This window comes from Tetrahymena thermophila, assembly GCF_000189635.1.
Source record: "Tetrahymena thermophila SB210 genomic scaffold scf_8254786, whole genome shotgun sequence".
Taxonomy (NCBI): Eukaryota; Ciliophora; class Oligohymenophorea; order Hymenostomatida; family Tetrahymenidae; genus Tetrahymena; species Tetrahymena thermophila.
In genome coordinates, this window is record NW_002476542.1 from 345,165 (window position 1) to 359,045 (window position 13,881).

Here is a 13,881-nt window from a genome sequence, read left to right on the forward strand (position 1 = left end):
TATATACATTTTCTAGAAATAAGAAATTTATTTTATATTATTGGTACATATATGTAGAATAGATTAAGATCTTCTAAAAATTATAAAAGTCTTTTATTGATCTCAAGCAATATAAATGAATATCTTTTTTATATTAATAAAATAACAAATTTGTTCCTTACTGTTTAGAAAGATTTTAAATGCTTTGAAATAATTTGAAACTTTATTGATGGCCATATTGAAGAAACACCAAGAAAACACAACAACTTAGCCTTATAAATTAAGTGTGATCTAACTAACTTATAGCAAAATAAAAAAACTTCTAAAGGAGTTTATCACTTTGATAAGATAAACATTGATAACTACATCAAATATCATAAATAGACATAAAAAGTTACTGATTATATGTTAGAATTGATTATTTTTAACTCAAATACTCTCTATAAAAGTTACAAAAAGTTCATTTAAATATTTAAAATATAAAATGAATTTGATTTAAAAAAATTACTGATAAAAAAAAAAGAAAAGTTTAACAGTTTAAGCGGTAAAAAGCAATATTTTTCATTTTTTTAAAATTAAATCACTTTTTTAAAATAGATGAGCAATTTTTATGGGTCTCTGATCATAAATAATTGCTTTAATAAATAAAAAATGAATATTTGTTTAAAAATAATTTTTTTTAGATGATGAATTTATTGAATTTAAACAAATATTCAAATTATTTAATTAATAAAAATTAATTTTATGTAATGATTAATTATTTGAAGAAGTATTTAAAATTTGAAAAAAAATAATTTATAGAGTATTTAAATGTAATATAGTGGAATTAAAAATAAAATAAATTGAATATTCATTTTTTGGCTAGTAAATGAATTTTATCAACCAATAATTCATATAAATGTAAGTATATGTATTGATAACTAATATGATACCAAAGTATGTTGATTATACATTATCCAATTTTTATATTTGTTTATTCAGATAAGTGCAAGCAAAATAGCTGCAAAATACAAAATATTGCTTGTGAAGAAGGCCAATATTTTTGAAGATAAATAGTCAGCATTTTTTGAGGCACATGTTCCTCCACTCTAGAATGAGCATCCTGCTGAATTTAAGGTATTGCAGCTCGTTGAATTTCTATAAAGCATTTAGCAGTCAGAATTACTTTTTAAGTTTTGGCATGTCTTTCCATTAGACCAAAGACATAGTTTATTATTACTATCATTTTAGCAGTCTTATTAACTATTGAATGAGGCACACTTAAGTTTATCACTTGGAAAACTACATGTCTTAGAAGTCACTAATAAACATTACTTATAAGGAGCAGGACTATTAGGATCCTTAGCACAGCTTCCATCCTTTTTGCAAAAGTTTTCATCATTTATACATACATTTTTTAAAGAGCAATAATTAGCATCAGTGCATTGAGTACCTAATTTTGAGCAATAAGATTAGTAGTCATCATTTGCAGGGCCTTAGCATGTAATTGTAGTTTAAGCAACTTAACAACTATCAACAGCTGTACATTAAGCAACAGTTTTGGGATTTTTAGGGCAAGATTAAGCACTTGAGCAAGAATTGTTACTCCATTAGCAGCCTTTTATACCTTAACAAAGATTTTAATTATTTACACCAATGCATGAGCTTTAGCAAGTAATATTGGCTAATTAACAAGGACCTGAACAATCTTAATCGGCAGTTGGAGTATTTACAGTTGATGGGCATTTTTTTAAATTAGAACTACATAGTTATGATTGAGTACAGAATGGTTTATCTGGAGTATTGCAATTTTCATAGGTGCTTTTTTCGCAACCCCATGTATTGATTAAAACAGTCTTGCATGAAGAGGATGTACCTTGAATACAACCTATCCCTGTATTGCAACTGTAGTTAGAGGTATTGATAGCGCAAAGATCTACATTATTTCTACAACCTTAGTCGTATCCATCCCATTTACACACTTTAGTGTTGACTTCACATGTTTATTAATCTGGGTTTTTTGAGCAATCTATTGATTGTGAGCAAATATTTTTTGTAAAATCATCAACCCAGACACAATTGTTGCTATTAGTTTGGCAATCTGCTTATTTAATTAATGTGGTGCAATCAATACTATCACATATAACTTAAGCTGAAAAGAGAACTAAAGCTAAAAATATTTTTGTTTTCATGTTAGGCATCCTTAATTTTATTTGATATACTTCTTTCTTATTTATGATTAAGCAAAATTTTATAAATTTTTTAAGTATAGTTTAGTTTCCTCTAATTAATTAATTGATTGCTAACAAATTTTTTATGTGTGGATGCATTAATTTTACATTCTTAATGGTATCTATCTAATAACTTATATATACATAAGAAATGAGCCAATTAAAATCAAAATAATTTGATCATAAACTAATTAATATTTTTATCACATTATCTCTCAATTTCATTCAATTACATGCTATACTTGATATATCTTTTATCATTTCCTTATCAGAAATTTATTTGTTTTCGTTCTAATTTTGCCTTCAAATCTAAAATTTACTTACTTGTTGATCATAAAAGTTAATAATAATAAAATTAAAAAATTATTAAATATTTAAATAAGAATTTTAAATTATTAAAATATTTTCAATTTAAATTAATAATTTTATAATTTTTTATCTCAAATTTAGCAAAATTTTTCATCTTAGATAAATATGCTATCGAAAATAAACAAAATCAAAATTAATAAAGAAGTAATTTATGGTTTTTTTGCTTTAAAATCTTTAATTGAATTAAGAAAATCTGTTGATATTTTTATAGGAGTTCAAATGAATGAAAAGAAGTTTATTTTAATGAAAATAATTTACTTTTTTATTTCTTAAAATTAATTTTTATACATTTTATTTTTGTTATTTACAAAAAATATCAACTAAATAAAATAATTGATTTGCTCTAAAATGTATGATTAACTTACTATTTTTAATTCTTGAACAAATACCTACAATTGAAAATATTATTTTTTTTAATTTTATTTTAAATTTATAAGATTATTTTCAAATAAATGCTAATTATTTTTATACATACTTTTATTGTAATATTTTAAAATAGTATTTTTTAAAGGTTTTATAAATTAATTAATCTACTTATAACCTTATAACTATAATTATATTTTATGATCAATAAAATAAGACACCAAAAGTACTAAAATATTTTTGGAATAAATAAAAAGAAATAGATAGTTTAATAAATTTCAAATACTTTAAATTATTTTATAAGTTTTTAATAAAATGAATATTCTATTTTAAATAATTTCTTAATCAATTTATTTAAACCTCAAAATAAATGAAAATATGTTGCAAAGAATTTATTTTAAATGCTGATAAATATTAGCTTTGTATTCACTTTTTATAATATAAATACTTATTTTAACCAAACAAAAATTAATAAAATAATGTAATTAATTATATTTTTATAATATTTTGTATTAAAATTTTAGTTAAAAAGTAGAGAAAATTAATTTTAAATAAATTTTATCATCATTTTTTTAATTCCTAATTTAAAAAAAAAAAATTTTAAATATGAATATAGATATTTATATTTATTTGTTTATTTATTAGTTTATGTATTTATTAATTAAATTCAATAAATACCTATGATGGATTATAAAGAATATATATTATATACTAAAAGAATATTTATATTCATGATCATTTAATATTATTTTATTTTTTCATTTTTAACAATTTTAACTTTTGATAAATTTGTCTCTTTTAATATTTCTACTATGTATATTATATTTAGGAAACAATTGTAATTTTTCGTTAACACAGCTCCATTTTGTGCACTATTTTTACTAAAATTTTTGTCTTCCTTTTTATTCTCACCGTGTTTTTCTATAACAATGTTTTAAACTATTTTTTATTTTAGGTTTTTGAAGTAGAATTTTACTTGAAATTATTCAATTAATTCAAAATTTAAAGTAATTTTCTTATATTTTTTGTGTTGTGATCTTCTTTTTAGTTTATTTTTGCTAAATTTCCTATATCTAACTTTATTAATTTATTGAAATAGATTTACATATTAATGATTATAAATGTAAATACATTTTATTTTAACTTAAAAATTTAAATACTTAATATACTTTTTTAAATAAATATGATAATAGTTAATTTAATCAATAAAATAGAATGAAAATAAATAAATATGTAAATAAATATTTATTTTTCAAATTTTTTCACAATTGCAAAAGTAGTAATTTTAATCATTTTAAAATATTAATAAAAATTTTAATTGAATAAATTTTTTTAAAATATTTTACAAAATTTCAACTGATTTTTTAAAAATATTATCTTAATAAGTCTTTTAAAAACAAAATAATAATTTTGATTGATTAATTTACACAATTTTTGAGGAAGGAAATTAAATAAATGAGTGGATTATATTAATTTTTTTGGATTTTAAAATTATTTAATTTAATATTAATAGTTAAACAGTGAGGTAAATTTTATTTTAAATTTAAAAAATAATAACAAATTATTTTTATTATGCATTTTTTTGAATTATAAAAATAAATAGTTTATTATAAAATTAAATTTTCATTCCATCAACTGATATTTCTATTAATAACTATTCTTATCTATATCAAATTTATAGTACTCATATTGAATATATTTTAACAAAATCTTTAGCTAACCAGCTACATTATTAGATTTACTTAAAGCTAGTGGTAACATAAACTAAAATAATCTAGTTGGCAAAAGATTAATTTTATTTCAATAGTTTTCTTCTTTTCATTATTTAAAAAATAATTTGTTTAGTAATTTTCTGTTACATCTAAAAACATTGGAACAAGTATTATGGTTTTGTTTTTCATCAAAATATTCAGGATATAATAGGATAAAAATAAATATGTCTTTATATTGTATTAGCTTTTGTAAATATTTTTAATTACATAAAAAATAAAAATTATTATTCATTTTGTTATAATTATCAAAGTTAGGCTTTATAATTAAAAAGAAAATTAAGATTTGAGTATTAAAATGAAATCTAAAATGTGATTTTTTTTGCATTATTTCGCTTTAAGGAGGAAATTTTAATAGAATTTTAATGTCTTTTTGATTTGATTTGTTCTTATTATCTTTATATATAAAAATACTTTTTTAATCAGAAAGTTATTAAGTAAGTTATGCAATTCATACCGAAATTTTAGTTCATAACTTACTAGAAATATTATAGAGTTTTAATTCCTTTTACAATTATAAAAAAACTGTGTTTTAATTGTTTGAAAATTCAGATTTGTATTTTTTTTGTAATAAAAATAGATTGAACACATGGTTATTTAATCGTTATGCTGTGTATACTGATGACGACAGATATCAATATATGATATAACCTTTATTTTTGATTTTGAAAAACTTAATTACACTTAATATTGAACGATTTTCTCCTAATGATGATGGATTTTAAAATGAGCGCAATATATTCTGGCATGTTTTATAATTTATAAAAATTATAATCACAGTTGAATTTAAAATCTACATTTCAACCTTTTTTTCTATTTTTGGAGGAAAAAATATTTTTAAAAGAGGTATTTTATTTGGTGTAAACATAATAAAAATTCTTTGTAAATGAAAGCTTGAATTTCTGCTTAAAATCTCTAATACAAATTGAAGGATAAATCTATAATTGAAATAACTAACAGGATAAATAAATCAATAACTAACTTTCAGGCAAAATTCTTTCGATAGAATTTAGCTTATTCAGTGTTTCATACAAGAAAACACATTATCATTAATTTAAGTGATAGAATTTGTTCAATTTACAAACTAATTGAATTTTTAAAAACATGAATATTCATGATAAATTAGTTAATTTATTTGCTTTTAAATATAACCTTCTCAATTAATTAATTTCATAAATTTTAATTAACACAAATTTGCAAAAAAATAGAAGAAAAAATACGTAAAGTTGAACTTAATTAATAGAACAAATACTTATTAATTGCCTTTAATTTAGCGAAAATGATACTTAGCACTGCTCTTAGAATGAGAACTCTTTTAAACTCAAGGATGACTCTCTCTTTATAAAAATATAGCTCTTAGCTAAATAGCGCCAAGAACCCTTACTAGATTGCTTTTGAAAGATCTGTTAATCCTTTAACTCGCGAAGATTACTGGAGAGAACAAACTCATTTTGTTGACTGGTTCAAAAGACCAGATGTGATCCTCGATAAGTCTAATCCCAATCCTGGTTTTTGGCGTTGGTTCAAGGACTCCCAAGTAAATATGTGCTACAATGCTGTTGACCGTCATGTCAAGTAGCTTCACGACAAACCTGCCCTTCACTGGATTAGCCCTTACGAAAAGATTGAAAGAACCTACACTTGGGCTGAACTCTAAGATAATGTTGCAAGACTCGCTGGCGTTTATTAAAATTTAGGTGTCAAAAAAGGCGATAGAGTAGTTATTTATATGCCAATGGTTCCTGAAGCTGTCTTTGGTATGCTTGCTTGTGCTAGATTAGGAGCAATTCACTCAGTAGTTTTTGGTGGTTTTGCTGCTAAAGAATTAGCAAGTCGTATAAAGGATTCTGAACCTGCCTTAATTCTAGGAGGATCATTTGGCTATGAACCAGGCAAAGTAATTAACTACAAAAAAATTCTTGATGAAGCCATAGACATTGCTGGCGCCTAAAACACCAAGGTTCTTGTTTACCAGAGAGACGAAAAGAATAAATGCTCAATGGTTCCTGGACGTGATTATGATTACAAGGAATTGATTTCTAGAGCTTAAAAAGCTGATTGCGTTCCTGTTGAAGGTGATCATCCTCTCTACATTTTGTATACTTCTGGTACAACTGGATAACCCAAGGGTATTGTAAGAGACACTGCAGGTACTTGCGTAGCTGCTCAATGGGCTATGAAGCATATAGTCGACATTCATAAAGGGGATGTCTACTTTTCAGGTAGTGATATTGGTTGGGTTGTAGGCCATTAATTTATTGTTTATGGTCCCCTTTTAAGAGGAGCAACAACTATTCTTCACGAAGGAAAGCCCACAGGCACTCCAGATGCAAGTTAATATTGGAGAATCATAGAAAAGTACAGAGTTAAAGGTCTATACACAGCCCCCACTGCAATGAGAGCCATTAGAAAAGAAGATTTGAATGGAGATTGGATTAAAAAGTTTGATTTAAGTTCTTTGACTAATGTTGCTTTAGCTGGTGAAAGATGCGATGTCCCCACATACGAATGGATTCACAAGCACGTCCCTGGTCTTATTAATGATAACTATTGGTAAACTGAAACAGGTTGGGTCATCTCTGGCAATTTCTAAAACTTGCATACCTTCCCCATTAAGCCTGGTACTGCTTGTAAGCCTGTCCCTGGATTTGATGTTCACATTTTAGATGAACACAATTAAGAAATTAAAAATCCTAATAAATTAGGTAGAATTTGTATTAAACTTCCTATGCCTCCTTCATTCATGCTCACTTTATACAATAATGACTCTGTATTCGAACAAAAGTATCTTCATGATTCCCCTGGCTACTACTTGGCTGGAGATAGTGGATATTTCGATGAAGATGGCTACCTAAATGTCATGGCTAGAATCGATGATGTCATTAATACTGCAGGTCATAGATTGTCTACTGGATCTATGGAAGAAGCTCTCTTGAAGCATGACAATATCGTAGAAGCTGCAGTAGTTGCCAAGCACTGCGACTTTAAGGGTGAAGTACCATTTGGCTTCGTTGTTCCTAAAGATTCATAAAGAGTGGACATCTAGGTGTTTGAAAAAGAATGTGTCAGCTTGATTAGAAAAGAAATCGGACCTGTTGCTTCTTTCAAAAACTGTATTGTAGTAGAAAAATTACCCAAAACAAGAAGTGGCAAAATATTAAGAAATACGTTAAAAAAAATCGTAGACGGAAAATAAATCGATAGAATACCTCCTACAATAGAAGATGATACAGTTATCCCTAAGATTTAATCTGACGTATAATCTTATTTCAATTAAAGCTAAAATCAATGATAATGAAAGTATGATAGAAGTTTACTAGAAAAACTATATATAGATATATTAAAATTTAATTAGATAAATACCATAAAATTTTATTAGTTTATATTATAAATTTATTTGATTTAATTAGTTAATCACTACTACCTTTTTTGTTAATGTATTTGATGCACTAAAATCTTATATTAATTTACTTTAATAATCAAAAACTCTTTTCTATTTCTTCCGTATTAATCAGAATTCCGAAACGAATACTATAAATCATTTATTCAATCATATTTAGACTTTATCTTACAAACGTTAATAATTATCATTATTATTTATCATCATTTTCACTTTATCTAAAAAAATGACAAAATATTATCTTTCTGTTCTTACAAATAAAAATACCAACTTTATATTTAAAAAAATTCTATTTAAATTATTTCTTTATGCTTGTTATTAAGTTTTTTACCTAAACTGAACAAATATTTTTTGCATTTCAATAGTGAATTTTTGTAAAAGCTTGTTTTTTTAAAGGAAATAGCTAAGATGGTTCTTTATTGCAGTACATTCTTACATAAGCTATAAAAAATAATATTTAAACTATTAGTTTTAATTAAATTTATTTAAATACACTAAAAGTTGTTATTTTACCTCTCCCCCTCTTTATATTTAATAATTTATTTGGCCCCTCTCTCCTAGGCCATTTTAGGTTTTTTATTATTTAGATAAGGGTTTATTAAAATTAAAGGCAACATAATTATCATTTCTAATTACCTTTTTTAAAAGTATTTTTTCTAAATATCAAATAATTTAATATTACTTCTTACTTTTTTTTCTTGATTGAATAAAAAAGTTAGGATCATTTGTTTAAAGTAATTTTATAAATTATTTTTTTTTGAATGTATCAATATATTAATAGATCTACAATCTTTGTTGATGTGTAAATATAATGTCAAAAAGTAAAAATTTTTTTTTCTTCTTTAATTGTTAATCTCATTTAAGTGTATTCTATTCAAAAAATTAAATTAAATTTTAGAATATTTATATTATAATATTCTTCTTTAAATTAGAAATATTCTTTTATTACCTCATTTTATATAAAAATACAATTTTTATATCACTTTAATACTAGCTTTAATTATGGATTTCCTAAAAGTGTTTTTATTTTTGTTTTATTTTTCGTTTTAAAATATAAAATGAGCAAGCATTTTTGCACATTTCAAATTTTTTAGACTTAAATAAAATAAACTAAAATATTTAAATTATCAATTAATAAGTACTTAACAAATTGTATCGATATTATAAATCTATAGTATATTTATTTTATTCAACCAATCAGTTAAATTAAATATTTTGGATGTTTTTATGTTTATCTAATTATTTACAAATAAAATAACTTTACAATAAATTTACTTCAATAAATAATATTCTTTCTGTTTGATATCTAATACTACAATGAAAGACAGTAAAAATAATAAAATATTTCTAAAATTGATAACTAATGTTAAACAGCTCAATTAATAGAAATAATCAAAAAATTATTCATTTTAAAAAAAGTCATTAAAAAATTTTAATTTTTTGTTTTTTTCATAATTAGAATTTAAAAAATAATTAATAAATAAATTTTAACTAGTTGTTTTAATTCAATATTTATTTATATTAGGATATTATTATTATTACAGATTTATTGATTTTCATTATGTACGTAATGTTCATTTAATATATTATCAGCTATGGAAATATTTTTTTCTAAAGCATATTGTATTCAATTTAAAATATCAAATAATTTTATTAAATATTTTTGTTTTGAAATTAGATTTGATTTTACATTATTTATTTATTTTACAAACTATTGATAAATGTCTACAAGTTTTATTTATAATTGATCGATATAATTTAAGAAATGCTTGAATGAATACTTTTTTGTAAAAAGGAGTAAATTATAAATGGTTTTTTTTATTAAATTGGAAAGGTTTTATTTATTTTTAAATATTTATTCATTTATTTTGATGTTATTAATTATATTAGAATGTAATAATTTTTATTTTTTTCTTAATCAAATTTGAAAAACAAATTTAAAACAATTAAAATAATAAATTATCTAGCCAAGAAATTAAAATAAAAAAAGAAAAAAATAAATAAATAAATTTTTAATTGTTAAACAAATTTTTAATATCTTAAAATGAAAGTACTCATAAGAATAAACATAAAATTAAAGAGTAAACAATAAATTCAATAATTTCTTTTGAACTAGCAACAGCAGTAGCACAAATACCGCCTTATGTAAATTAGCAAAATGTACTATTAGCACAATCCTATGGATTTGATTTGCTTTAGCATAAGCTTAAACCATTAGGAGTACATTAAGGAGCTACACTTTAACATCCAGGATCACAAGTTTAATAATTTTATGAATTACAAACTGGGTTTGAGCAGATTGGGTTAACAGGAGGAGTGTATTTGCATACTTTTGGAGTTTAACTACAATTAGTTACATCTAAGCATAAGTTATCTTTTGCTTAGCATGTTCCTTTAGATTAAACTAAACAATTTGAATTATTAACACAATCATTATCTGTTTTGTTAGTAGAGCATGTAGCAGTTGCAATATCAGTATTTACTGAGCAGTCTACACCTTGCTGACATTTAGATTTATCGCAAACATCATTGCATGGATCGATACATTTTCCTCCTTTAAAAATACAATTTCCAATACATTTGTCTTATGGTAAAGTTGCGTCACATTATAATCCAGCAGTGACGCATTTAGGAAGATTACAATATTTTGGATCACAATTTTTAGGATCACCACAAGTACCTGGTTTTGATTAAAATGAGCATTTCTATTCAGTATCAACAAATTAGCAATTAGGGTCCTTAACACAAGAATAATAATCTGAATTATTTGAACAAGACTTTTTTACATCATCTAAAACAGCACATGTAGCTGGTTAAAAAGGGGTATATTTACATGCGCTATTTTATGCTTGACATTAGTCTTGTGTTATCGTAGGTCCTTAAATATTTGAGCATGTATTTGCTACTAGCTCACAAAATCCAGTAGTAAAAGTACAAGTTGGTTATTTTGCACAGTCCTATGGAGTTGTTAAAGACATACAGCTAGAAACACATACAAATGAGTTAGGATCAGGTGTAAATATGCAAGGATTTAAACAATTATTTGCACTAAAGTGGTTAGCGCAAGAGAAACCTAGTGATTGAGGAGTTGCTTGAGAAAGAGCAGTACCAAATAAAAAAGTTAATGTGACTATTAACAAGCTATTCATTTGAGAAATTTATCCAATTAAAAATTAGTATATAAATAAATTAGAATATCTTTGTTTCTTTTTCTTCTTCTACTTTTAAAATATTAAATTACTTTTCTTCTAATCAATATTTTAAGTATAAATTAATTATCTCCTTCTAATAGATTTCAAATATAAATAAAACACATTTGATTACTAATTTGATTTCAATCTAAAAAAAATTTCTAATTCACAAATTAATAATAAAAAAGTTTTTCTCAATAAAAAAAATAAAATCTTTCTCAATCAAATTTTCTTTCTCAAAGCCTTTTTTCTGAAATATAAATTCAAAACTAAGATTTAATATTCAAACCTAAGTAAAAAAGTATGCTTATGAATACTAATTCTTTTTTATGGTAAATAATTGAAACACCAACTTGTTCGTTTTATTTAATAACATCTTATTTATTTTTGTAAGAATCATTTTTTATTCCCATAAATGTTAATTTAGCTTTCAAATCATTTTGATCATGTAAAAAAAAGAACTTCTCAACAAAATACAAACTAAAAAGAGTATTTTTTTTCTCTATTAATTTTCTAACTTGGAATAAATAAAACAATTTACATACTTATTTAGATAAGTAGATCAGCAATGTGTTTTATTTAGAAGTTAATTTTAGAATCTAAATTAAATTTTTTCTAAATAATTTAAAAAATAGAACTATTTATTTATCAGTCAATCCTTAGTCATATCCATTTTTACTTATTAATATCTTGAATTGAGTAAAATTTATTAGATTAAATAATTCTGAGAAAAAAATTAACTATTTATTTTATATTAGAAAAGTTAAACTTTGTTAAATTTGAGAAACTCACTCAAAACCTTAATTTATTACTTACTTACCATTTCTGATATTTATATTTTATTTCAATTTATTTTTTTTTAAATATTTATAATTCAAAGCAGACAAATCTTGTAATCTTTAAAAATTATTTATAAAAATGAGAATAGCGTCTAATACCTATACATATATTTTCATGTTTCTTTATATAAATAAATATCTTTTTTTTATGGGAATAAATAACTTGTTCTACTTTGATATATTTTATCAAAAAAACTTTTTTTAAGATTCTCATAAAACAAAAATTATGTTTTTTTTATAGCAATAGAATTTTTAACTCCATTTATTAATGAATGAAAATCAAGAACTAAATCAAACAATAAATTGAAAAATTAAAAATTTAGTTGTAAATTTGACAATAAAATGTACATATACAAGCTAACAAATAGATAAGCATGCTAATTAATATATTTATCCTCAATTCAGAACAAGATATTTAATAACTAAAATACTAAAACTAAGGAGAGAATATAGGAATTAGAGCTAGATCCAGTAGCTAGAGTTGCACATGTTCCACTTTGGCTATAACTGCAGAATGCGGCACTATTATTGCAATCACTTTAAGATTTGAGAGTTCCACAAGTGCTCAGCCCATTAGAAATACATCTAGGAGGAATAGCAGCACAGTATGGATCACAGTTCTCTGAATAGCTCTTACTGCATTTAGGATTTGTACAAGTAGGATCTTTTGGAGATATGTAATTACAAGAATCAGAAGGGCAACTATCTTTTAATGATTTTGTAACAGAACAAAGAGTAGATGAAGGATCACAAGTACCTAAACTTGTTACTTTACATCTAGTAGAATCAGCTGCGCATTTTGAATCTGTATTTAAGGCTTTACAATAGTTAAGCTATTTAGTGCTATTAGAAACGCACTAATCTTTAATGCATGATGAAGGACAACCAGTAGAAGTTTAATTTGTGCAGTTATCATTACAAACGCTATCTTTTGTACTCCATAGACAGTTATTGCTTACATTGCAATTATCTGAAGTTTTATAAGTAGAACAATCTGTTCCAGGCTTTTAGGCACAAGCAGTATAATCACACATATTTTAATCACAAGAAGGTGTACTGCTGCATTAGTAATTTGAAACAGCTTCACATTTTTAAGTTGTATCTGTAAAAGTACATTGTTAAGTTGAAGCGCTATTTTTTATTGCTTAGCAACCATTATAATCATTATTCTTACTATTACACGAATTTTTTACATTATCCAATACAGTGCAATCTTCTTTTACAGGTGGAGTAAATACACAATTTATATTCTACCTTAAACACTAATCTTAAGTTAAGGAACTTCCTAAAATATAAGAGCAATTATTTATAGATAACTAGCAATACCCTGGTTGATAAGAGCAAGTAGATTAGCTAGAGCAGCTATTTTAGTCCAAACTAGAGCATTTAGATTGGCAAACAAAAGAATTTTAATCAGGAGTAAAAACACAAGGCGATTAACAAGTCTATTAAGTAAAGTTATTGGAGCAAGATTTGTTAGTGCTTTATGAATAAGCAAAACAAATTAAGGTAAAGATTAGTAAAGCAGCTTAATAGGATTTCATTTGGCTATCTATTCTTTCTTTAAGGTTTAATTTATGATTTAAAAAGTATTTTCTAAATATTCTTTATAGATGTTAAAATTAACATTATATTATACTTTAATATCAAATAAATCTTTTATCAGACTGACTTAAAATTAAACAGACTGATTGACAGATAGACAATCAGGTAAAGATAAAAATAAATAAGAAATAACCACTTATATATAATTTTAGAATA

The 13,881-nt window shown here is 23.7% G+C and overlaps 5 protein-coding genes across 5 annotated transcripts; 2 read left to right on the plus strand and 3 right to left on the minus strand. All coding sequences in view use genetic code 6, as the record gives it.

Moving 5' to 3' along the window:
• Positions 1-1,228: 1,228 nt before the first annotated feature.
• Positions 1,229-1,804, plus strand: TTHERM_000554419 (hypothetical protein; the record flags this gene model as incomplete). The annotated part of the gene is made up of 1 exon (XM_012795940.1): positions 1,229-1,804. The coding sequence occupies one exon, from the start codon at positions 1,229-1,231 to the stop codon at positions 1,802-1,804; it is 576 nt and encodes a 191-aa protein (XP_012651394.1).
• A 4,165-nt stretch (positions 1,805-5,969) lies between these two features.
• On the plus strand, positions 5,970-7,982 carry TTHERM_00554420 (AMP-dependent synthetase/ligase; the record flags this gene model as incomplete). The annotated part of the gene is made up of 1 exon (XM_001009232.1): positions 5,970-7,982. One exon carries the CDS (start codon positions 5,970-5,972, stop codon positions 7,980-7,982), a length of 2,013 nt encoding a protein of 670 aa, XP_001009232.1.
• Positions 7,983-8,277: 295 nt separating this feature from the next.
• Positions 8,278-8,815, minus strand: TTHERM_00554430 (hypothetical protein; the record flags this gene model as incomplete). Its single annotated transcript, XM_001009233.1, has 4 exons — positions 8,278-8,308; positions 8,422-8,531; positions 8,604-8,726; positions 8,780-8,815. 4 exons carry the CDS (start codon positions 8,813-8,815, stop codon positions 8,278-8,280), a joined length of 300 nt encoding a protein of 99 aa, XP_001009233.1.
• Positions 8,816-10,144: 1,329 nt separating this feature from the next.
• On the minus strand, positions 10,145-11,239 carry TTHERM_00554440 (hypothetical protein; the record flags this gene model as incomplete). The annotated part of the gene is made up of 1 exon (XM_001009234.2): positions 10,145-11,239. One exon carries the CDS (start codon positions 11,237-11,239, stop codon positions 10,145-10,147), a length of 1,095 nt encoding a protein of 364 aa, XP_001009234.2.
• Positions 11,240-12,521: 1,282 nt separating this feature from the next.
• On the minus strand, positions 12,522-13,664 carry TTHERM_00554449 (hypothetical protein; the record flags this gene model as incomplete). The annotated part of the gene is made up of 1 exon (XM_001471106.1): positions 12,522-13,664. The coding sequence occupies one exon, from the start codon at positions 13,662-13,664 to the stop codon at positions 12,522-12,524; it is 1,143 nt and encodes a 380-aa protein (XP_001471156.1).
• Positions 13,665-13,881: the final 217 nt, after the last annotated feature.